The sequence below is a fragment of the Plectropomus leopardus genome, chromosome 15 (assembly GCF_026936395.1).
Source record: "Plectropomus leopardus strain MGB_pleo_1.0 chromosome 15, ASM2693639v1, whole genome shotgun sequence".
NCBI classification, from domain to species: domain Eukaryota; kingdom Metazoa; phylum Chordata; class Actinopteri; order Perciformes; family Serranidae; genus Plectropomus; species Plectropomus leopardus.
In genome coordinates this window covers 25,947,754-25,972,765 of record NC_142190.1, presented here as the reverse complement: position 1 = coordinate 25,972,765, position 25,012 = coordinate 25,947,754, and the positions used below count along the sequence as shown (strand labels likewise).

The 25,012-nt window shown below is 38.4% G+C and overlaps 1 protein-coding gene across 3 annotated transcripts; it reads left to right on the top strand.

Annotated features, from left to right (window-relative positions):
- pld2 (phospholipase D2) lies at positions 1-24,896 on the top strand. 3 transcript variants are annotated; one of them, XM_042498838.2, is made up of 24 exons: positions 1-105; positions 6,828-6,985; positions 7,067-7,194; positions 8,193-8,335; positions 8,489-8,582; positions 9,603-9,668; positions 9,760-9,818; positions 9,927-10,172; positions 10,287-10,430; positions 10,512-10,595; positions 10,724-10,802; positions 10,909-11,019; positions 11,674-11,883; positions 12,001-12,157; positions 12,261-12,379; positions 12,841-12,954; positions 16,157-16,261; positions 16,664-16,752; positions 17,003-17,116; positions 17,640-17,686; positions 17,978-18,112; positions 19,242-19,395; positions 20,460-20,577; positions 20,886-24,896. In XM_042498838.2, the coding sequence occupies exons 2-24, from the start codon at positions 6,856-6,858 to the stop codon at positions 21,108-21,110; spliced, it is 2,871 nt and encodes a 956-aa protein (XP_042354772.1). In that variant the 5' UTR covers positions 1-105; positions 6,828-6,855; the 3' UTR covers positions 21,111-24,896. The 3 variants fall into 3 exon arrangements, with proteins under 3 accessions (XP_042354772.1, XP_042354771.1, XP_087944580.1); XM_042498837.2 differs by having other exon boundaries at positions 53-209; XM_088088454.1 differs by lacking the exon at positions 1-105 and adding an exon at positions 257-378.
- Positions 24,897-25,012: the final 116 nt, after the last annotated feature.

Below are 25,012 nucleotides of genomic sequence, written 5' to 3'. Positions count from 1 at the left end.
TTTCTTTTTTTTCCTCCATACACTGTGTCCCGCTGGACACCCTATGGGAGGGACTAAACTGCATCACCTACGGGGAATACAAATGAACTCTCTGTGAAAACACTGGTGAGACGATGAAACAGTAACTTCAGTCTGAATGTATATGTTAGGCTTGTCTCGCGCGTGTGGAATAGCTGTGTGTGCTGACTCGCGACGGTGTTTGAGCTGAAGTAAGTATCCTTTAAGGCCTAAGTTAGAGGCATATTTCACTCCTCTGTCAGAGCAGTCGCTGCATTGCCGATGTAAGGTTATCCAGATGCGGATTTTACGCCACCGGGGCTCTTATAACCAGCTGAAACCGTCGCTGTGATGTGTAGCTGTCGTGGACGTTTCCTCCAGGTGACATTTGTGGCGTAGTTTTTATAAACTGAGGTGTAGTTTGTTACAAGGACGCGGCGCTGTAGGAAAGCAGGGTATGGGTGGAGACGACAAAACTTAGCTTTCAGCATGTTCAGCCAAAGAACAATACCCGGAGACTTCAAGTGACTGCTTCGGTGGTGTAAATGGAGAAAGTGTCGCATATACATTTTAATGTACGCTGAAGATAATGTGTTTAGATGGAGCAGAAGCACGCCGCAGGCTATAACCACATACAAACTGCTAACAACTGTCAGAGAAGAGGAAAAAGTGCGTCCTTATCTCCAAAATTGTATCTTAAAACATGCTGCGATAGTTTATCTGTCATCGCGTGTGTGTACTGCAGTGGGTTAATAATGTTCAGTCTGGAAGAATTTCTATTTTAGGCGATTATTGTGCAGTTTTGGGGAAATCCGATGGGCACCAGCGCAGGCAAGAGTTGACTCAGCACTGTTGTTTTAGTCATGTAGGAATTTGTGACACATAATCCAGATCCTGTCACTTGGTTGTACATTTCCGAGTCTTTGTGCCATGGATTTTGTTCAGCAGCCAATGTATTTAAAGGCTACAGTAAGGAAAGATCACGGAAATTATGCAAACATATGCAAAAACATAACTTTCACTCTGGCAAGGAGCTTAAACATTTGTGTAGGTCAGGCTAATTCATTCACAATGACACCTTTATAAATCCATACTGCACTGTAGCTACCTTACTGACCCAATGAGAAGGTGCAGACAGATAAATTAGCCATGTTTGAGTTGCATTTTCTTTGGTTTACTCATACTTAAGGATCATATATCAAGCAGAATAATGAATGAATCAGCTCATATTCGGATATGTGGAAGGCCTAGTTTAAAAATTGAGCCAATTTTCTAATTTAGTTACAAAGTTTCTAGTCTGTTGCGTTGTGAGAGGTGCTCTGTTTCACGTGTAACAACACACAGCAGATGTAAGAGTGTACCAACCACTTCCTGGGTACGCCTCTATGTCATCGTAGTAATGTGAGAACTTCAACTAATAGAGGTTAGCAGTAGAGGTCGACCGATGTGGGTTTTCCAGAGCCAATACCGATGCAGATTATTAGTAGTTAATGAGACCAATAACAGATATTTGGAACCTATATAAACATACAATAAAAATGAAAATATTTATGTCAAAATTAGAATTTGGAATTTAACAAACTCCAACGTAAAACTTTGTTTAAATGCCTTTGGCAAATGTTTAATCAAAACTGAAACTTTCACCATCATAAGTTCCCAGCAACTTTTTATTATTAAGTCAAGCGACAATTTAAATTAAAAAATGAATAAATACAAATAGCACCCTGAGGTTTTACAAAAGTAAAAGTTTGTCCCATGCTGACACTTTTTTTTCAATTAAAAAAAAAACCTGCTGAATGCCAAATACCTACCCCAATAACCTGCCAGGCTGATAATCTGTTGACCCCTAGTTAGCAGTAAAAATTAGATTTGTCTTTAAAGCCCCATAAGTGTAGTATTTTCCATAGACTTTATAAAATAATAGATGTAGTTACTGTGACGTAACTCATTGGTTTGTGGACTCCCGTTTTGAAGCCTTAAGTGCGGCATTTCGGCCATAGCTATTTTGTTTATTTGGGGCCAGAAGTGGCCATATTTGGCATGGGGGAGGAGCGAGGGATGGATCTGACTGAGAGGCCAAAAACACTTTTTGCAGACAGCGGCTCACTCAAAGTGACCACTCCCTTAAATATGCGTAGCTTTAAGTCATAATAAAATGTAAATGGGTGAATTATATTTAAAATGTATCAAACCACCCGCATACAGTCATATGTGGGGACATTAACCACAGAGACCACAAATATTTTCTGCACTTAGCTATGAACATGTTTATTTTTGCTGTTAAATTGGGCATTTTAACATGGGGGGTCTGTGGGGATTGACTCACTTCTGGAGAACGCTTCGAATGGTCATTCAAAGAGTGTCATGTTGGCTTCACTTTTCAGCCTCAGAGGTTCTTGCTTTGTATTTTCATAGATAACGACAACTTTATAATGATGCTGATTGCTTACAATCTAAAGTAGTGTTGACTTCCAGTATTGGAATTTCTTACTTTGATTCAATACCTTGAAAAACACAGATACCATTTTTGATACCACTGGAAAAAAAATGACACCAAAGGTATAAAATTTGAAAAAAAAAATTAAATAGTATATATAACACATCAACAACAACTCCTCTTTTCTCAGGTAGCTGCAGACTGTACACAATAATAAGAGAGAGCGAGAAAGCACATCTGGTGCCAGTGTAGCGATACTGCAGAAAATGAGTATTGAAACAGTTTAAAATATTCGGTATCAATATGTGTTGATAAATCAATGTAATTGACAACTTTAATTCAAAGACAATTTCTACACATAGGTTCTTAAAATATTTTGTGGCTTTGTCAGTCACTGCTGCTGGCAACATTGAGTCTTAACACTGATCCAGTGTTGAGAATTTGGATGCTGTACAAATTCAAAAGGTGCGTAGAACAAAAAACACTGATACACAGACACACACACACACACACACACACACACAGATTTATGCTCATATGACCATTTGGTGTGTAAGATGTGGCTTGGCTCTCAGCAAAAGCACTCCCTTCTGGCCAATTTGGCTCATGTAGTAGAGGACCCTGGGTGGGTGTAGTGTTGTATTTCACAGGTAGGAAGCTTGTGTAAATAGTGTAGACAAAGTTTTACTCCAACAAACAAAAAACAAGAAAATCTTGTCAAGTCAACACTAGACTTCTCTGCCTGAAATGTACTTTCAGATAATACTCTCATGCGTGTCAGTTTACTGCACCTTATGTATGCTTAGTTGTAAGTACAAGCTAGAACTTCTTATCTGGCAGTAAAGACTAAACAGAACATTTGGCATCCTCCAGTCTTTATATCACCCAACAGACCAAATACATCATTTGGCAAACCATTATTTTGCCTTCATATCTGTGTCAACAAAAAGCTGGAAATGAGTTTATCAGGGTTTAATGTAAGAGGCTGAATGACCTAAAAAGATCAAGGATTATGACAAAGAAACGTGGGAATAGCGCAGTAATAGCTCTGCAAAAAAAAAAGACAAAAGTATGGCCTTGATATGGGTTTTATAGCAATTTAAGTATAACTTTTTATGGAAATCACAGCAATATCTGGTGCAGATTGAGCTTAACGAGAGTTAATTAAGTTACTCAGCAGACGATGGAAACTCAAAGGAATGTGGTTCAGCGGTTGTAACGGCCTATAATGACTCTTGTGTGGGAGAAAATGAATACAACAAAACACTTAATTTAGACATGATATTAGCCAGGAAAGAAATAATTAAGGTAACAATGAGAGATTGTCTTTTTTTTTTATCAAGCAATAGTATTTGTTTTACGCAGCAGTAACTCATAGTAAACCTTTGAGTGTACATGTCATAAATTCAAACCTGGAATATGAGCAGTTCAGCAATCAATCATTCCATATCACTTCCTGTTCCTGAGTTGCTTGACATGTTCTCAGTTCCTGTCTTTGCAGAAGATGTCATTGTGAAGTTAAAAAAACAAAAACTTAGTGAGATTAATTATCTAAATGACTGTTATATTGCTTCACTTGTCCTTTCGTTTTGTTGCCACTCCTTAAGTTTTTAGATGCTGCCAATAGCCTTTGGCTAGTACAGTCCAGGTGATGTTCCCACCCACTGCTCAGTATTGCCTATGCCTTTATCTGCTTATTATGATTCAGGTTCTAGTGTTATTTCTCCTGCATTCAGGAGACAGATGGGAAACACTCTGGACAGGCTTTTATTGCATAACACATTTTCTTGTATGCACCATAAAATTAATGTAGCGTGCATATGTAAACGTAATCTGAGTAGGTTTAAGCCACCGTGAGGCATTGATTGGATGACATATTAGTCACATGATTTGTTATATAGTCCATGAGACAATATTTGGCAAGTACTAAACCCTTTGAAACCTGAGCAAATTGGTTTGATTTATGACAAAAACATGGGGAGAACTTAATAACGCATGGCCAAAAAAATCTGCAAAGAAATTATTTGCAAGAAATTTGCCTGAAAATAAGCCCCCCCAAAACATTTAATCAAACAAGAAAATGACCTAAAAAGTGATATATGTGTATGTATTTATTGAATATATTTCTGTAACATAATTTTAAATATAAAAATATTATCATTTTAAATATAGTTTTCTGGACATGTTTCCCTGGTTTTTTTTTTTGGGGGGGGGGGTAATGTTCTAATAATCCAAAGTAACCTTTTACTAATTTCTTGCAATTGGTGGTATATTTCTTGCCAAGTAGATCATTGCCTTTTTACCAAATTTTCCCAAGTTTTCCAAATTAATTGAACCAATTTGCTCTGCTTTCAAAGGGTCAAATTCTTGTGAAAGGTGTTAAAACGCAGCACAAGAAAACCGATGACAATCCAGGATTCAAAGTGTTAATGAAAACCTTTCTACACTGGCTGTCTTTTATGACGTGCTGTGAGGTGTCACATATCCTGACCCCATACTGAACCACTAATATTAATTTCTCTAAATAATAGACAAATAAGCAACTTCAACTTCTTCAGTGCTGGGGTTATTTTAACAGACGGTGTCGTAATATGTCTTCTTTAAGGAATCCTAACCATAGATGAACATTGAATTTTGTTGTTTTCAGTCAATTTTGGATTCCTTTAGCAACATTTAGATGTGGTTCCTAGATGGTTTGTCCACGTCTTCAATCCCCACCTCTGTCTCTCTCTTCTCAGACACACACACACACACACACACACACACACACACACACACACACACACACACACACACACACACACACACAACCTCCCTCCCCTTTGCCTCGTTGCCCAGGAAACATTCAGCCATTCAAAGACATCTACCCACACACCATACAAAAGGGTTCAGTCGCACCCTTTTCCTCCACAGCTGTGTCCTAGTCTTCTCAAATGTCATTGACCTGACCAACAGGTAAACACCACAAGACGCCTGTCTGCTGTGTATGAGTGCTGTTTTTGGCATTTTGACAGCATTGCTTCTAACAATACATAGTCTGTTGCTGTTAAGTGGTGTGATACAGAGTTGTTCTTGAATGCCTCTTCTTTGTGTGATCATGATATGTCACTATCCTCAAGGATTAGATTCACTTCAGTGACAGGCTCGTGCTGTCAGATTATTTCACTGACTCTTCTTGGCTTCTTTAGATACTTTAACTGCATCTTCAGATATAGCTGTGTTGTTATCAGCCTTGACTGCTTGTTAAATCATAGTACTACCACCTCTACTAGTGTTGCTAATGCAGCTGATATTGCAGCTGTGAGTAGAAGCCTAATACCACAACAAATGCAACTACTGCTGGGAATGCTTCATCTATTATTATTTTAAGTTCTGCTACAAACTGATGCTACTATTAGTAATAGCAGTAGTCATAGAAGTACTGATACCACTAAAGGTACCACTACTTTTCCTCAGTAAAATGAGTAGTACATGGCATAAAGATACTTAAAGTTTGTAACTTAAGACATCAAGTCCTTCTAGTTTTAGAACAAACATATACTGTATGTATAAACATAGCCCAGATTAACTAGCAAAGTGTAAATAGAATAAAAAATTTCCTGAAAGTTGCCCATTGAACTACAGCTACACTAACATACATGAAGGGTGCATCAACAACACTGTAGCGGTTATTAATAACTACGTTAGAATTTGTATTTTGCACTCGTTAAAGTAAAAGGGGCACCATTCTCCATTCAGGAAAAAATTAAATCTTAAATTGTGACAGTCTTAAAACATGTCATTACTTTAATCAATCTCACAATCTGTACCGTTTATTCTGTATACATTGATCTTGTTTCTCTCATGAAATAATATCCACAGACAACGACTTGGCGATAAATGAGAATAATTTATTTAGACTAATAAAATGATGAGTAAATAGAGGAAATAGTATGAGGGAAAATGTAATGACCACGCCAAGGCAGTCCACTACAACACAGACATACACAGCATAAATGGTATTAATGTATTGCAAATGAAATCTTTAACTGGATCATTGGACATTATACTTTGATACAAACAACATTTTTTTCCAATGAATGCACCTTACAATTTGTGTTACAGTGGCAGTGTTGTAAGTCATGCTGCCGCCTGTGCTTTACTGGAAAACTGAACTGAACCACTTCTTTTTTCTTTTTTTTTTGAGGTAATGAATTACTGTGAATGTCAAGCTTGTGACTAAGATATCAATCTGCTTTGGTCTGCATGAGGAGATTGGTCTCACATTTGGTTGATCAGTAGTTACTTTTCCCATGTATTTCACTGTAATGCAAGTTATACATGCTTAGCGGTAAGAAGGTGCACAGGTCTTGATTGTAAATACGAAACTTTTTTTTTTTTGTCTTTACATCAGGGCTGCTGGCACTTGCAACAACAGTGCAATGGCCAGTCCAGTTGGGATCGAGCCAGCGGCTTCAAGAGCAACGGCCCAAAGCCTGGCCAGAAGGCGCTTTTCACATGACATCCAAGGTTTGAGTCCAGACGAGATTGATGGCCTCATGTCCAGCAGTGGTAAGAAAAACGGTCCCTTTTATAAATTAGGAAAACCATTAAGACTCTTTTATTAAAATGTTCTCATCTTCCAAATCACAGATGGTCGCCCTTTCCTCGTGGTGCATCATCTCCCTGAAATAAAAGAGGAGGGTATACCTTACTTAATGCCTGGTGTCCCTATTACATGCAGAGTGGACAACACAGAGAAATACACTACTCGCTCAAAGGTACGCCTGTTAAGGTGTTGTGCCTCTGCTGCGGCAATAGCCGTAGCCGGAGGAAATATGTTTCCAGGTTGTCCATCTGTCCCATTCTTATGAACGCAGTATCTCAAGAAAGCCTTTAAGGAACTGTTTTTAGATTTGGCATAAATGTCCACCTAAGAATTAGGTCATCTGTGTTCATTCCAGTTTATTATGTGTGGAAAATCATTTGCATGTTTTCATTGGTTAAAATGGTGCTAGCATTTACTGAACGCCTAAGATAAGCTTTAAGTGAAAGAGCACAAATTTAATTTTAATTAGTCACTCTTTGTAACTACATCAGAGTACTTTGTCCTATGGGGTGGCCACTATCTCAGTGAGTTGAGCGTCCGCTCCATGTAGACTAGATCTTGTGCAGAGGCCTGGGTTCAAATCCGGCCTGTGGCTCTTTGCCGTCATCCCCGTTCTCTCTTCCCCTTTCCTGTCACTCTCTGACTCCATTATAATAAAGGCAATAAAAGCCCCCCCCAAAAAAAACAACGAAGAGTTTGTACTATTAGATTTCTCAGAGTCCAGCTTTTGAAAATCTAATTTCATTATTATCATGTCTGGCAGAAAACACCCTGAAGTTGAACTTGACTCACCGTAATGACATTAAACCATTCTAATCTGTGAAAGCAGTAAAACTGCAGACTCAACTTTGTTGCTTATCTTATGAACGGCTGTTTCATCTCAAAAGTCAGATGTCACTTTATTGTGTGGTTATTGAACTGCAGTCTGGGTGTTTGAACTTTGAGTTGTGTGTTTTTTAACCAGTTAACGACTGAAATTAAATGGTGAGCTGCTTTGAATTGACTGTAATTTTAAGTGTAGATACAGCATAAAGGTTGAACAGGTGTATAGTGTTGAGAGTGCTCAAAGAAGTGGGTGTTTCTCTCACAAAGTAATTCTAAGAATGTATAAGATTTTTCTCATTTTAAACCATCATGCTTATGTACATCATTTAAATAACATCCCTCCAGGTCCATGTAGGCACCCTGTACACAGTTCAGCTAACACACGGCCACTTCCACTGGGCAGTGAAGAGAAAGTACAAACACTTCCAGGAGCTTCATCGAGACCTTTACAAGCACAAGATGATGCTTCACTTGCTGCCTCTGGCAAGGTCGGTGCACCAATTTGTTTGCATTAATCACACAAATCAACTTCTCTCTCTGAGAGACTTGCAGTTGTAATCTGTGCTTTGTGTAGCTCTCAGTTTTTATCGTCACATTTCTCACGCACAGAGTATTTTTGAATATTCAAATTTCTCCCAAAGATTTGCAAAGGAGAGGCAGCAGCTGAGAGCCATGTCAGAGGAAATGCCCAGCCTACACGGGACTGAACGGACCAGGAGGACCTCCAGCAAGATGGTATAAAAAAAAAACAGACAAAAAAAACCAAAAACAATCACATACATGTGTAGTGTATACAGTGTATACTTTGAACAACCCATTTGAATGCACGGAAAGATTCTAGATGTTTTTTACTCAAAGAAGAAGTCTATTAGAAGAAGTCTCTGTCTATAGTTCTATTAACAACATACTACTATTGCTGTCTTGATCTTAACTGAGTCCTTATTCAGGCTCATCAATAAAATATTCTCTCACAAGGGAATATTAGATGTATTAGATGTATTATATATTTTGGGATTGCCACTTTTTTATGCCTCTGCACCGGAAATAGCTGTGGCCAGAGGCATGTTTTTAGTTGTCTCTCCGTCTCCTTGTGAGTGTGATATCTTGAGGGATTTTTTTTTTTTTTTTCAAATTTGGCATAAACTTCCACATGGTCTCAACCATGACCTGATTAAATTCTGTAGGTCAAAGGTCACTGTGACTTCACAAAACATGTTTTGAGTCATAAGTCAAGAATTTATATGTTAATTGTAACAAACTTTACATAAACATCTCATAGGATTTAATGATAAACTCATTAAATTTTGTATTCAAAAGGTCAAAAGAATAAGTGGTTTGCTGAGCCACACAACTGCAAGTTTGTGAAAAAAACTATATCATCAAAAAATAAAAAATAAAATCATCAATATATTATAATGGATCAGCTCATTCACACAGTTTCAGGCAGTTTTCAGGTTACTGTTGTGTGTTGAGGTGAATTTCAAAATTGTATAACCTATATATAGGTTACATATATAGGTATATAGGTTATACATACATACATACACACACACACACATATATATATATACACACACACACACACACATACATATATACATATATATATGTATATATATATGTGTGTGTGTGTGTGTGTGTGTGTGTATATGTATATATATATGTATGTATGTATATATGTGTGTGTATATATATATATATGTATATATATGTATGTACAGTATATACTTTTATTTACCTGATTTTCTATTGCAGAAATACCTTGAGGAGTACCTGAATGGTCTGCTGGAGAACTCATTTTGCAGGAATGATCACAGCATGGTAAGAGCTTCACAACAAAGACACACAGACACACATACAAAGTTAATATCATGCAGCATGATGCCATCCTCTCTTCTCCTTTTTTTTCCAGCTTGAATTCCTGTCTATCGGCGCTCTCTCCTTCGTCACTGATCTTGGACCCAAAGGCTTGTAAGCAAACTTCTTTAGAATGAATGAAACATAAGTAAAGCAGAAGTGAGAAATTGACTAAGTGTATGACTGAGACAAATTGTGCAACATTTGTCTTTTTTTTCTCAGGGAGGGACCCATCTTCAAGAGGTCAGGGGGTCACCGCATCCAAGGCCTGAATTGCATTGGCCATCATCAGTTCTGCTTCCGCTGGTCAAAGCGCTGGCTTGTGGTGAAAGACTCCTTTCTGATGTACATGAACCGAGACAACGGCCACATCAACTTTGTGCTGCTGTTTGACCCTGAGTTCAAAGTGAAGGTGGGACGTGCTCACACCGACACCAGATATGGAGTCTGCATTGAGAACTTCACCCGGTAGGTCAGCTGTGTGTTTGCCTACGCACAGAAAGCTCCAGCATGCTGCATATGTTTATGCCTGGGGTTGTTTTGTGTTTGTCATGCATACTTGGCCTGTTTGCTTTTGTTCAGGAGTCTGATCATCAAATGCAGCAGCTACAGGCAGGCTCACTGGTGGAGTCATGAAATCAACCGGCTGGCAGACACCTGTGACTATCTCAAAGTGCAACGCTTCGAGGGGTTCGCTCCGCCACGGGAGCACACGCTCACTAAATGGTCAGATATTCTGCCTGAGATTTCCAAATACTTGTCATCCTCAGTTGCTTAAAATCTCTTGTTCATGGATATTATTTGCAGGTATGTGAATGGAAGTGGCTACTTTGCAGACTTGGCTGATGCTCTCGAACAAGCCAAGGAGGAAATCTTCATCACAGATTGGTGGTAAGTGTCAGCAAGATCTGAATGTTCTGACGAAGAGGGAGGAGAAGTGGTACTATTGAAATGTTATGCTTCATTTGAGGTGTATTATGTAAAAACAGAAGGAGAACATTGCGTGTCTTTTCTGTCAGGCTCAGCCCAGAAGTGTTCCTAAAGAGACCGGCAACTGATAACTACTGGCGCCTGGATGAGATTCTCAAACGCAAAGCAGTATGGTTTCTTTCCATCTTGTTTTTCTTTTTTCACTCAATTTAAATGATTCTCAAATTTCATATTTCCTGTGCTGGGTTGCCTCTTTCTGAACTTTTCCCTGCAGGAACAAGGAGTCAAAGTGTGTGTGCTGCTGTACAAAGAGGTGGAGCTAGCACTTGGTATCAACAGTGAGCACAGCAAGAGGACTCTGATGAACATGCACCCAAACATCAAGGTCTGTCACATAATTTGATATGTGCAATTAGCAGTCTTCATCAAATGTTTAATTTCATTTCTTTAATTTGAACATTGGGCAGAAAATAGAGAAAAGATTATACAAACAAGCAGACAGGCAAAAAAGTAATATTTACAGACAACAAAAAACATAAAGCTAAAAGAAATAAAACAGTCAAACACAGGATGACTTGGTCTACACATTCGAAAAAGAGTGAGAAGAAGTGCAGACTTATTTAATCCCACCACTTCTCCATATGTCACTGAATTTCTAACAGTTTCCTTATGAACTTAAACCTATACTCTAATTAACTAAAGATATATGCATACACCCACATACCCAAAATTAAATATCAACAATTTTGCATTATTATTTAAAAAAAAAGACTCATGTAAACTAGGAATAATAATGATAATAATAAATAAATAACCCCTTTAAACACCTTGTGATTGTCAAACCACCTCTTTATCGCTGTACCTTGTGAAAATCATGTTTTTATACATTATTTTAAACTGGTTTATGTTTGGACACTGTTTTAGTTCCACAATCAAAGTGCTCCATAATTTCACTCCACAGATTGATAAACAAAACCTTTTTCTGGCGCTACAAACTCTGTAAATTTTGAGATTAATCTTAACCTCTTATGTCCCTCAGGTAATGCGACATCCTGACCACGTGTCGTCTGTGGTGTTCCTGTGGGCTCACCATGAAAAGATGGTGGCCATCGACCAAACGGTAGCCTTTGTCGGGGGGCTTGACCTGGCGTTCGGGAGGTGGGATGACAGCCAGTACCGGCTAACTGACCTGGGTTTGACAGAGACAGCCAACAGTGTAACTGATGGGGAGCCCAAAGGAGATACAGGAGTGAGAAACTAAATCTTTTTAGCTTGCTGCCAGTTATAAAGAATGAATATGTTTGCATTTTTTCATCAGTCAGCGTCACACCTTCTGCAAACTGTAACAAATGTCTCTGTAAACCAGGATAATGGTGTGGCTGATGGTCAAAAACCATCAGAACCAGATAAGCAAGCAGAGCAGAACCCGAACGATCTGACCTGCAACAGCAAACTGTGGCTTGGCAAAGACTACAGCAACTTTATCAAGAAAGACTGGAACCAACTGGACAAACCCTTTGAAGGTGCACTATCGAAATCTCCTTCAGTATCACTCACACACACACAAACACACTGAGAGGCTCTGACAACATGGAGCTGAAAGGATGCCTTTTTATATTTTTTCAGATAACATCGACCGCACTCAAGTGCCCCGCATGCCGTGGCGTGATCTGTCTGCAGCTGTTCACGGCAGAGCTGCCAGGGATGTAGCCCGCCACTTCATCCAGCGCTGGAATTTCACCAAGGTCAGACTCAATGGAAAGTTGAATGAAAAGTCATTTTAAAGGTATGCTAGGCAAGAGTTGTTGGTTACTGTTTGTAAATAGTGTTGCCAGTGAAAGTGAAAGCCAATTCCACATTAACCCTGGTTTTAGAATAAGCTTTTTCCGCTTGGAGTTTCGCATTGTTATATTAGATTTGGAGGCGTAAACAAATTTAAAAAAGAAACAAAGTAAATATGTATTTAAAGTCATGGCACAGATTTAAAAAAAAAATCTATGTGAGACTTGTGTTGCCACGGCCCTATTGAAAATTCTGTACCATGTTTTGTTATGCTAACCTATTGGGTTTATCAGTCACGACTACAACAATATGGCTCTTATAGTAAGCAGTAGAAAAAACTAACTTTTAAACAAGGCTTCTGTGGGAAATGACCAGCACGGAGGTCAAAAATCTTCCTCTCATTCATTTGTTTTGTCTTCTCTAGCTCTTCAAAAACAAGTACAAGGACGAGTTCTACCCTTACCTTCTTCCCAAGTCGCAGTGCACTGCTGACTCACTCTCCTTCACCGTGCCTGGTTCCAGGAAGGCCAAAGTGCAGGTATTCATGCACGCACATTCACTGAATTCCATGGTACTATCTGTGCAACACCTGTACAAAACGTTGTGCGTTTTCTATGGAAAATGGATGCGTGTATCTCTCAGTTAATGGTAAAAATAATATGCATACTATGTGATGCCATTAAAATCTTGATAAATTAATACAGTAGGTCTATTTGGACCATTTTATCAGCTCTGAACAAACAGAATAAAAATGCACAAACAGTCTATGATAAGATCTTGAACACACAAACACTGTTTTAGCTCAAACGGGAGTCAGGGACAGTGACCTGAGGAAAATCCATAGTGCTTTTCTTGTCACTGTGCATTTTTATTTCTCCTTGTACATGGGACTCACAACACTGCCAGGTTCAGATACTTCCTCTGCCAAGGAGTCTATTTTTACAGTCCATGTTGTTTGATTGTTTATCTGTCAGCAGGATTACAGAAAAACTACTGACCTGAATTTAATGAAAATTGGAGAAAAGAAGAACCCATTACTTTTTAAAGTGAATCAAAATCACAGCCTGCACATGCAAATAACTATTCATTTTCATTAACATTGCGAGATGGGGGCATTTGGCCTCGGCAGTAAGTCTGCGCTCTTCTTCCAGTTAGGGTAGTTAACATACTTTTTCTTATACAAAGTCTGTTCCCATGTGATGTTAGTGTAAATCAGACTTTCCTTTTATTCACCGTGGGTGGCGGTTCTGTTGGAGAACAGTGGTTTAGTTGTAAAACAAGCTCACCAAACACAGAAGAGAACAGCTTCACTCTCGAGCCAGCCAGAAACCTGCACAGTGTCCTGAGTGTCCCATGCAGAAAATTAACCCTGCATTCTTAACACACATCATGATAACACAGAAAACCAACATAGTTATAGTTATTTAAAATAAGGCCTAATGTACAGGTGAAACTGAGATTTCTGTGTCACACGTGCCTGAAAAAGGGCAAAGTAAAGGTTGGAAACTTGAGGAAAGGAACAGCAATTAAAAACACCTATTCAAAGAAACCACACTAAATTAACATAATTCACATTTATAAAAGAAACTGCTGCTCATCATCTCTGTATTACTTTGAGAAATAACTGAAATGCAGTTTCTGTAAACAAAAATGACCAAGAGCAAGAAGACTGAAGGCCCCTTCTGGCTTTTACTCTACATTTTACCGTGTGAAACGCCAAGTCAGAGCAAGCAGGAAATCAAATGGATTTCTTTACAGTGCAACAAAGAGACACTGTTCTGGCTTTTGAAAAGCAGCTAAAGCATTCAGAGTTTTGTGGAGATGGCAGATGGTGGAACAAGAGTAAAGCCTGTGGAGGAAAAATCACTTCCAACATGTTTATCCTGTTCAGTAAAGCCAGAGAAAACAAATGCACTGCCAAAGACGGGGACGGGGGACAAGTAGAAGAGGACGCATCGTATTTGTAATAGGCTTCATGAGAAAAGTGGTCCGGATTATGGGAGCAGCCCACATGAGCAACACAACAGAGAATTCTTATATCGATAATACTACAGATACAGCAGGTAGAAACTCTCTTAATATTATATTCTCACTCAACGTGTTCAGACGGTGAGTGTGGGGTAACAATAGCGTCTGTCGTGTGTATTTTCTTCTTCTATTGCAGGCGGTGGCCAGTAACCCTAACCCTTGCTCCCTATTATGCTGTTGCTTTCTCATCAAGTTGTGTTGATTCTGTGTTCAGGTTTCAGTTACAGTACCGCAGTTGTCACATTCTTTGTTAGAGCAGTAGAGATGAGAATGAGTCCAGAGCATCCCACCAATTCAAGGAAAAGTCGATTAAAGAAACAAGCTGAGAACATCAATGACAATCCAAAATATAGTGTATTTTAAATGAAGTGGTAATACTTAAAGGTATACCCTGGATTTTTTAAGTGAGGTTGTATAGGGTACTTATCCATACTCAGTGTATCTCACACAGTAGATGTTTTGTTGCTATGCCCCCAGTTTGGAGAAGCAGGATGCAGTCTGACATAGAAGCTAAGCATTGTACTGCTGTGGACAGGGGCCAGTAATGAAATGTATTTTGGCAACCTAAAGGAAACCTCCCACCCTAGATATATATAGACTATAACAGCTTAAGTGTTTGTATACTATGAGTATTTTCACCACTTTACCTTTCCATTATACAGCCTGTTACGATGTCTTCTCCTCCCTGTCTATGCTCTCCGTAAAGCCACCAGACTCCACTGACATAAACAGTCATTTTGGCTCACTGAACATGGGAGCTGCTGGTCTTTTTCTGTCTCGATTGGTTAGTTTTTGTTATCGTATGACTTTGTTAAATCCAAACTAACCCCTTTCAAATCCAAAATCACACAATAACACAGACACAAACACTGTTCGAGTCAGCTGTAGAGGAGCAGCTCTTGTGTTTAGGGATGTTAAATTACAGTTTTTCTCAATGGAGTCTGGCTTTGAAGAGAGCGATGTAACAGCTTCATTTCCCTGTCTGAAATTGCTGTCTGATGGTAAGTAAAGAAGTGAATATATTGTTAACATACAATATGCTTTAATTGATGTTATCTTTTTAGGTGATTGAAATACATTTTGCTGCTGACCCCTCCACAGATTAGCTTCTGTGTCAGACTCTTGTCGCTTCCCCAAACTGGGGACATGTTGACTCACATCCCCTGCATTTAATACACTGACAGTAGTTAAGTACCTCATACAATCCTACTACAAAAGATCCAAACTATCCCTTTAAGTTCCTTGTTCTTCTCTGTATTTTCTGTGCTACACTTGGATGATGAAGTAAATTTCGTGACTTAAGTTATTATGATGTGTAAGGCAAGGCAGCTTTATTTGTATATCACATTTCATAAAACAAGCCAATTCAAAGTGCTTCACACACAAAACATAATAAGGGATACAGATATATAATAAAAGAGTAAAGACAAAAAAATGTACAAGGTAAAATTAATTAAAATAAAAGAGATAAGATAACCCTTTACTAGTCCCACAATTGGGAAATTTGCATTCATTCTAAATGATTTAAAAATGTTAAAATAAAAATCACCATTAAAACAGCAAAAGTGCAGTCGAGAGGCAAAGATTAAAAAAAAAAGATTATTTAAAATAATATAAAATCAAGTGTAAAATATGTTTGCAGTTATTAGTAAGTCAAAGAGGCCTCAGATAATACAGGACATGTCTCACTGATTGACATATCTTTTTTTCAGGTGTTGCGCTCTGCCGACCGTTGGTCTACTGGAACCTGTGAGAATTCAATCCTCAACGCCTACATCCACACCATCGAGAACAGTGAGCACTACATCTACATCGAGGTAATGCGGGAATGTTCAGCCAGTTAAGGATGAATATGTACCTGACGGCATAGACAGACAGATCCTGTGAAAATCAAAGCAGACATGGTAAAATATATCATCCGTTAAGTGGTAACACTTACAAATAGATTCTAGTATTTTGTATAAAAATACATCTGTTTGTAAATATAGCTTGGCCTCCCTTTACTTCTGCTGTTTTAGCACGTGATTATTACTTGCTTACCCCTTTTGACTCATTAATTTCACATGTCAGCGAGAGATGCTGTAGCCACTGTGTGTGTAATCATGAGGTCTCATGAGTCTGAATATAATCACATCGCTGTACCTTCCTTGCCAGCTACCTACCTGTTTTTAGCCCCGCACCTCATACCGAGCCGCCATCTGCCTTCTTTCTGCCCTCAGAACCAGTTCTTCATCAGCTGTGCCGACGGAAAGACCATCCATAACGAGATTGGTGATGCAATTGTGAATCGGATCCTGCGTGCACACAGGTCTGGTTTGAGTGCATGAGCCAGATTCATTCATTTGGCATAACCTTGAAGTTATAAAGGAGTTTTTCAAGGAGCAGAGAGTGAATTGAAAGATGCAAAAAAAAGGGAGGAAGAAGAAAACATTTCAATGTTAACCTCGCAAATTATAACAACAAAAAATACATGAGTGAATAAAATTATCTACTTATATTGGTGATTCAATACTGAACTTGTAGACAATGCACATGTTGATGTTTTTTTCTGACTGCAGAGAGCAGAAGAAATACAGAGTGTTTGTGGTGGTCCCTTTGCTTCCTGGATTCGAGGGAGACATCAGTGCAGGAGGTGGAAGTGCCATCCAAGCTATTCTGCACTTCACTTACAGGTGAGAGCTACTTCGTCCTGTTATTACTCTGCACTCAGCCCACAGACTAGAACAAGCACCATAACTTCCAAGAATCAGAAACACAGCCTCTGAACTTTCATCTGACTCATGTGTACAATCAGGTAGAGTTTAATCGATATAGATTTTGGTCTGCTCTCTCACTGGCTCCTGTTTGTGCTAAAATGATGCGGATCACAAGTTTCATTTCCTCAAGACCATTTTATAGACTGTTAATACATTTTTATTAAAATTGTCCAATAAATGTAACCAATAAAAGACCTAATGTGTGAATATGTGTGAATGCAAAAATTGAGGGAATATTTGATTTGATTTCCTTGGCCGTCATATATAGTAAAGAAGTTAGCACCTGTTTCTCCAGTTTAAGTTTTTTTTTTTTTGACCCATTCACTGACAACATTTTGTTTCCCAAGATTATTTTGTTCTTATTTTATATAATTTATTGTCATATTGTTGTCCTATATTGTGCTAATTATGTAATTTTAATCGATAATCAATGTCGCAGAACCATGTGCCGAGGGGAGCACTCCATCCTGACAAGACTTAGTGAAAGTAAGTTTTGTGTCACTTATCTGCTTTAGTTTCCGAACAAAACAAAAAAAAAAAATCCACGTGACATCACAAAATACCACCTGTTTCCTCTCTAACATGTTTCTTTCTTTCTCTTCATGTTGCTCCTTTAAACTGAAGCTACTGGTGCTAGGTATCTGCCCACCAGTCTCCATTTTCATCATTGACTCCTATTATTCTTTTCGCTTTAAGTCGTTGTTAGTTTCTTAACATTCTTTGCCATATTTTTGTATAATTCTTGTGAACAATGTGATTCTGCACTTCCACCCCCAGTTGAGGACAAGTGGACAGAGTACATCACACTTTGCGGCCTGAGAACACATTCCCAGCTCTCCGAGTCGCTCGTCACAGAGCTCATTTATGTGCACAGCAAGACCCTGATTGCTGATGACCGCTGCTATATCATTGGTGAGTCAACACTGGCACATACTTATGCAAAGAGAGATTATAGTTTTTATCCCGAGTCATCAATGAGCTATGAAACTGCCATGTGCTTTGATCAGTGCATTTCAGCTGTAGTTTAATAGCACCTATCAACACTGGCAATTGTAACAGTGATCAAATTAAAAATGTGCAAAAGGACAAACACATGAACATTTATTTAAAACAATTAATAATTAAGATGTTTACCTTCAATATGTACAAGTATTGTCTCCTTAAGTAGGGTGCACTAAAGCACAGAGGTTCGGGGATAGCTAGATTAAGTGGATAATGTAGATGTTGAAAAGCTAAAAAGCATCTTACTTTGAGATTCTGTCATTTATAATAGATTTTCATAAAGTCAGTTACCATGCAATTATTGTTGTCGTTTTCAGAAAGTCAGTTAATCTATTTGCATTCTGTAATTGCCTCACTATACAGTGGTATTCATTCTCGGTTACGGGGTACGCCACTCCTGTGCTGGGTTCAAATAGCTTTCATGCACACAAAGGATTCACAGGAAACAATGTATGCATGTAATCCTGCATTGCTATTCAGAATCTTATCTCATTGGTATCTGCTCACTGTTTACAGTTCACTCCAATTGCTGGATTAGCACTGCATTAAGTGACTGCTAATGCTTACCTAACTTTTTCCACAGCAGCTCAAGAGTTAAAATGGGAAAACATGGGGTGGCTCTTATTGTGAGGTGTTCACAGAAATGCAATTAATTATATGATTCTAATTTTAAATCACAATTTCTTTCATGTTTAACTAGATTAAAACTGTAACACTTATTTGAAAGCTTATGTCAGTGTTTTGTTTGTCAAGGTTGAATTCCCTCTCCAGACTGTAATTTGTCAGCTTTGAGTTCTACATCATCATATTTCATATCGAGTATGAGCCTCTACCATTTCATTTTAAACTGATTTCTGGACAATGAATAAACAGTTTACACTGAATCAAACAAGTAAAACCTGGCAAACCAACAATCACTCTGAATGACACTTCTGCTACTGAAGGTTATTTCATTCTGATAGTCGCTTCATGCGTTGAATACTGTGATGTCTCTGAAAGGACAGATTGTTCATGCTTGTACTTTCCACACGTGTTCCAGGATCTGCCAACATCAATGACCGCAGCATGCTGGGCAGCAGAGACAGTGAGATGGCCATCTTTGTGGAAGATGAAGAGCGGGTCCCGTCCGTGATGGGAGGGCAGGAGTACCAGGCAGGAGCCCTCACACTCGCTCTGCGCAAAGAGTGTTTCAGGTAAGGATGAAATATATAACTACTGAAATGACATTCTGTTAATGCATGACCATGAATGATTACTACCTCTAGACCTGATACAGTTTTAAGGGGAGTGTATCTGTTTATCATGGGAAGAAATCAAGATGTGTAAAGAAATGTCAGCTACCAAGCGTAAACTGCCAAGAAGTGAGAAACCACATACCTTTTCAGATGAAAATTTGGGGCAAAATAAGTGGTCATTTTCCTTATGCAATGTCATTTTTACTCAAAGGAACAATGTGTAAGATTTAGAGGGATTCAGTGGCATCTAGTGTGAGGGCTGCTGAATGTTAACACCTGAAACGTCTCCTGGCAAGAATTCCTTCAGCGTTCATTATTTATGACGTTTTTACCAGGAGCTGAATTATCCGCACAGGTCTCCTCCTCGCTAAAACATACTGCCCAGATGATTTAAACCAGAAAAAAAAGCTAAATCAAGCACTTTCACGTTAAAAAACTCAGTGTATCTCAAACACTGTTTAGCATGCCGGAGACGGACACTTAGCTCACCACATGCTAATGTGTGCTCACCTTTTTTCTGGTAACTTAAGATGAAGATGTTTAGGAGGTTTTCACCAGGAGGTGAAAGGATTAGGTCTCTCCCACTCCAAAAAACAAACATCTAAACAGGCAAAAACACAGATTAAAGCTGTTTCACATTACAAATGGGCAGATGGGCTTCTAACTTGGCCAACTTGAAAATGTGAATGGTTCTTTGTAGAGCCAGTCTCTGGTTTGTCCATTCTGGGCTCCCATAGAAACATGGTGGTGAATGTGGTGATCTCCATAAACACGGACATATTCTGTATGTAGATATAAACGGTTCACTTTAAGGTAACGAAAACACAATTATTTTCTTATTTTCAGATACGTAAACACTAAAGAAAATATACTTATTATGTTCCATTTCTGCCAATATATCCCCCTTAAATCCTGCACACTGGACCTTTATGAACTTTAAACCATATTATAACACTAACAGAACCTTTGTTGTTTGAATGCTGTGTGCTGGCTGAATGTTTGGCCTTTATTTCCCCCAACAGTGTTCTTGTTGGAGCTTCATCAGACCCCAGTATCAACGTAGACGATCCGATCAGTGATGAATTCTTCTTCTTGACGTGGAATGCACCTGCTAAACTGAATGCCACCATTTATGACAAGGTATAAGATTTTTTTTTAAATAAAAAAGGTAACACGTGCACACACTTACTCCATGCCACAAAAGTTTCTTGAAGACAATGTTTGGATCCTACATGGATCTTTGTCAGGTCAAAAAAATGACCTGACCAATTTTTTTGACCTGACGAAGATCAAATTAGGATCAAAATGATGTCTTTAGTAAACCTAAAAAAAATATCTGTAATTTTTCAAGGTATAAGATTAAACCAATGATAGGGTATCATAAATCATGACCTTAAACTGTAGCAATGTGTATTATTTTTTTGTTCTCGTTGGTTTTTCTACAACAGGTCTTCAGATGCCTGCCCTTCAACTCTGTCCACAACATGCAGGGCCTGAAGAAGTACACCGGCGAGGAGCGCCTCTGCGACACAGACCCTGAGCAGGCCAGAGAGGAGCTGAAGGCCGTCCAAGGGCTGTTGGTCCACTTCCCCCTGAAGTTCCTGTGTGAGGAGAACCTGTTGCCTCCGCTGAGCACTAAAGAAGGCATGGCTCCTGTCGGGCTGTGGACATAACCACAGCTCAAACCACTACCTAACAGCTACAGGGCTGCCGTTGTTTCTAATGTTTGGCACAGTACACTAAGTAGTTACAGCACTGGCACTGCAATGGTGAGGAAAATACAGCACAATTTCATTGTGAATCATTGTTTTTTTAAATTGTCTTTTTGACTGACGAGGAGCTAGTCTGAACATAACCACTGACATGTCGATTTGAACACAGATTTAACCAGAGCTGGCCAGTTTGTTCGTGATGGCGGTGTCTGCTTCATAACTTGCACCTCAGTGCAGTCTGAAATGCAGGGCTGTCGGTGGTGTTTAACACACATAAATGAATGTATGAGTCAGGAGAGGATTGCAAGGTTGGATTGGAAATCAAGCATCTCACATGATCTGGGAACATAGTGTACATTTATTGGTGCAAGGTTTTTGGGTGGGTGGGTGGCTCTGTCTCTTTCTCTCTCTCGCACGCTCGCTCTCATTCTCTCCCTCTGAGGCTTCACCTCTCGCTGCAGTGCCAGCAAATCTGTCAGAACATTTGTGGTTGTTATGGTGACGGATATAAAGAGATGACTGGATTGTAGCTGAAATAAAGACTAGATAGGGCAGGAAAAGGAGAGTGCTGATAACTTGCTAAATCAGGATGGCGTACCGGAAAACAGAAGGTAATATGTTGAAAGAGGACTGACAACCTATGTGGAAGCAAAGGCGTTTTAATATTTTTGGATGGATGATCAGGTGGGAAAACTGTGAGAAGGGGGAAAAAAGGAGGACAAGATAATTAAAGGGTGTTAGGTTGATTTGTCGCTAATTGTTGCAGGGGTTTTTAAAGTCACCATGACAACCAAAATGGATTATTATTTCAGCATGTTGTCAGTAGAAAAGAACAAAACATTCCACGATCCACTTCAGCTATTTCTATGTGGGCTCCACAAATCTGTGTCCAGATGCCAAAAAAAAAAATCTCACATATCTAACCTGTTTTAATTTGCATGCACCAGGCAGTTATTTAGGCACAGTACATTCAGCCGTAACTGAGGAGTGACATAATGTAGTTTTCATTCACGTTGCAGTTCCCTTGAAGCAACACCAAGATATATTTTTAACCTCAAGGTTAGGTTTTGTTTCATATAAAATGATGTCATCATGTTATTCTCTCAAAATTCCCTTTTACTGAGCCATGAGGAACTGACTGACTACTATTGAGTAAGTCATGCACTGGATAAATATGTCGCATCCCTCTATTGAAATATTGCTATTAATAATTTGGAAATATCATGTAGTAATTCAGCAGAACATACATACGTAATTGCTGACTTCTTCATGTAGGAAAGAGTTTCATTTATGCAACGACAAAATGTGATGTTTCCTTAGCTGTGAGATGTAGGTGACAGAAAGGGGTTGACCAAGGTGAGAGGAAATTAAGGAAGTACTGTAACCTGAGATTACTTGGACAAAAACTATGTTTACGTGTTTGAAAGTTTCTTCTTCTTCTTCTTTTAGAGACAGAGGTAGACAATAATAGGCAATATAGACTGAATCACAGTGACATCAGCTAACAACAACAGTCACTTCCAGATGGCAATTTATTTCAATTGTGGAAAAAAATATAATTATTTTTTTCTTTTTTTCTGTAACACACAAGATATTTTGTTAAACACTGTAGTCCAATTTCATGTACTTATGTTATTTCATGTACTGGGTCGCTTTGCTATCATCTTTGATGAACCAAATCTACCGGCACAAAAGCAAAGCAATGCACTGCCCTGGGGAGGTGCTACAACAAAACAGATTTTAGCCACTTTAGACCAACCTTAAAAAAACAGCTCAACTTTACCCAAATAAAGAGTATCTTCTCTGCTTTACGTTTCCCACGGACAGCCCATTCTGATGGCTCCAGCTCTCCATCTGTCTCTCGCTCTCATTAAAATCCCGAGGCTCCATTGATAAAAACATTTTTCTTCGCTGAACATGGGATTTGCAAATCTACAGCTGCCTTGATCAGTTAGTTAGTTTCTATTATTGTGTGACTTAATAAATCTGAACTTCTGTTTTTTTACACTGAAGTCAGTTCAAGTGTATGCTATATTTATAACATTTCCACTGCTTCACTTACACACTAACTGATGGAGGCAGCGGTAGACCAGCAACTCCAGTGTTCTGCACAGTAAAATTACTGTTTTTGTGTCAATGGAGTCTGGTGGTTTTGATATGATGGCTTAGGTTTCCCATCATAAAAAAGCTGTCTGACGGCAAGATAAAGCAGAGTAAATATTGTGTGTACTTAAACTGATTGATTTGATAGGTTGACCTTTTTAAAGTGTCTAAAAACTAACCAAATGACACAGCATTTGCTCAGCACTGTTTGATTTGAATGATGTGATCAAATCAAACAGTGACTTTATGGGACTTTATGGGACTTAATGTTTCACATTCTTAGCCTTTCCGTGGTGTTCCAATTGGACGTAGTGGTGACAAAGACCTGTCCTGTATGTTTTAAAGAGACCTGTATGTTAGTTGAGAGTGATTGACTGATGTGCATAACATTACCATAATCCAGTTCATAATCCAAGAGATCTGAAATTTACTGAACCTGTGACAGAGCCAGTAAAATTGTACAGACTTCTTTATAAGCTTTTCAAGACATGCCCACAAATCAACAACACTACTGAGGTGGTTCCACATGTCTGGGAATCTGACAGATGACTAGTGTCCCACGTAAACGCCAGCTTGCCTCTACATGAAGCACCTTTTGCAGATGAGCTAGGAAAACCATCTGTGTTTAGAAATGGTGTATTGCTGGCTTCAAAACTATTCACACTTTCCCTCGGAAAATATTAAAAAACCACTACAAGCACTCGCACACTTAAAGCTGGGTATTTACATTTTCAATGGAGAAGTGACCTTATCCTTTTTCTACCATGAATTTTATTTTTATTGGATGAATAGCCAGCATTAGCAATACAATTTTATAAATATAGTACGTATATAAACTTGTCTTTTAATTCATCCTTTATTCTTGACTGCCATTACGTGAAAGCCTCTGTGTACGCAAACCTGTAGATCTAGATTATTACCTTATAGTTGCTGATGTATATGTTACTAACACTCAGGGGTAGAGAGATGAGAGATATTTTTACTCCATTACTTAAGTACAGTCATGAATAAGTTGTACTTTAAGATATGTTACTTTTCTCGTTTCCTCAATAAACTTGTTTTTTTTTTCTTTCATGGAATTTCAATGTCAATATATAATTTTAATTTGTTAAAAAAAAACAGCCCTCTGCTAAAATAATGGTCTACAGTTTAAGCAAATAGAAACATCTTAAAAAATAATTGAATATCTAAATATGGATAATAATAATACATTTCTATGTAGTGTCTTGTTTACTTTCAATTTAGCATAAAGAATCATAGTGTTATTCATGAATCCAGATGTGTTTATCAAACATTGCCCTAGTCAGCCAGAATAACTGATATTATCTAGAGAAAGATGATTACTAACCACTAACTAAAGGGAGGGGGGTCATTATTTGAATGACAATGGACCAAATGTTGGGGGTTTATTTCCACTTTAAACCTATGTTATCAATATTGCTGTAAATTGCTGTAACATCCTTTGCTACCTGTTTATTTTTTGGATCAGAAAGTGTATTTTAATCATTTGGAGACTTGATGGACCTAGAAATGTTTTTTTATAGGAAATGGGCACTAGGCTACTTAACAAAGAAATTAAATAATGTTCATATTCTTTGTGTATGCTGAAATATTCAATAAAGCACCAATTATTGCCATATAAAAGCCTAAGGTTTTTTTATGACACGGAACAGGAAGTGAATCATGCATTATTGACAGGCATTATGATCTGTTGAAGATTAGGTCTGTCTCAATGGGAAAAATAACTATAGCAGTCATAA

Coding starts and splice junctions, on each gene's coding strand:
- pld2 (XM_042498838.2), top strand. CDS start 6,856: ATGGCCAGTCCAGTTGGGATCGAGCCAGCGGCTTCAAGAGCAACGGCC. Junction 10,596..10,723: donor ATCTTCATCACAGATTGGTG/GTAAGTGTCAGC, acceptor CTTTTCTGTCAG/GCTCAGCCCAGAAGTGTTCC. Junction 11,020..11,673: donor ACATGCACCCAAACATCAAG/GTCTGTCACATA, acceptor TATGTCCCTCAG/GTAATGCGACATCCTGACCA.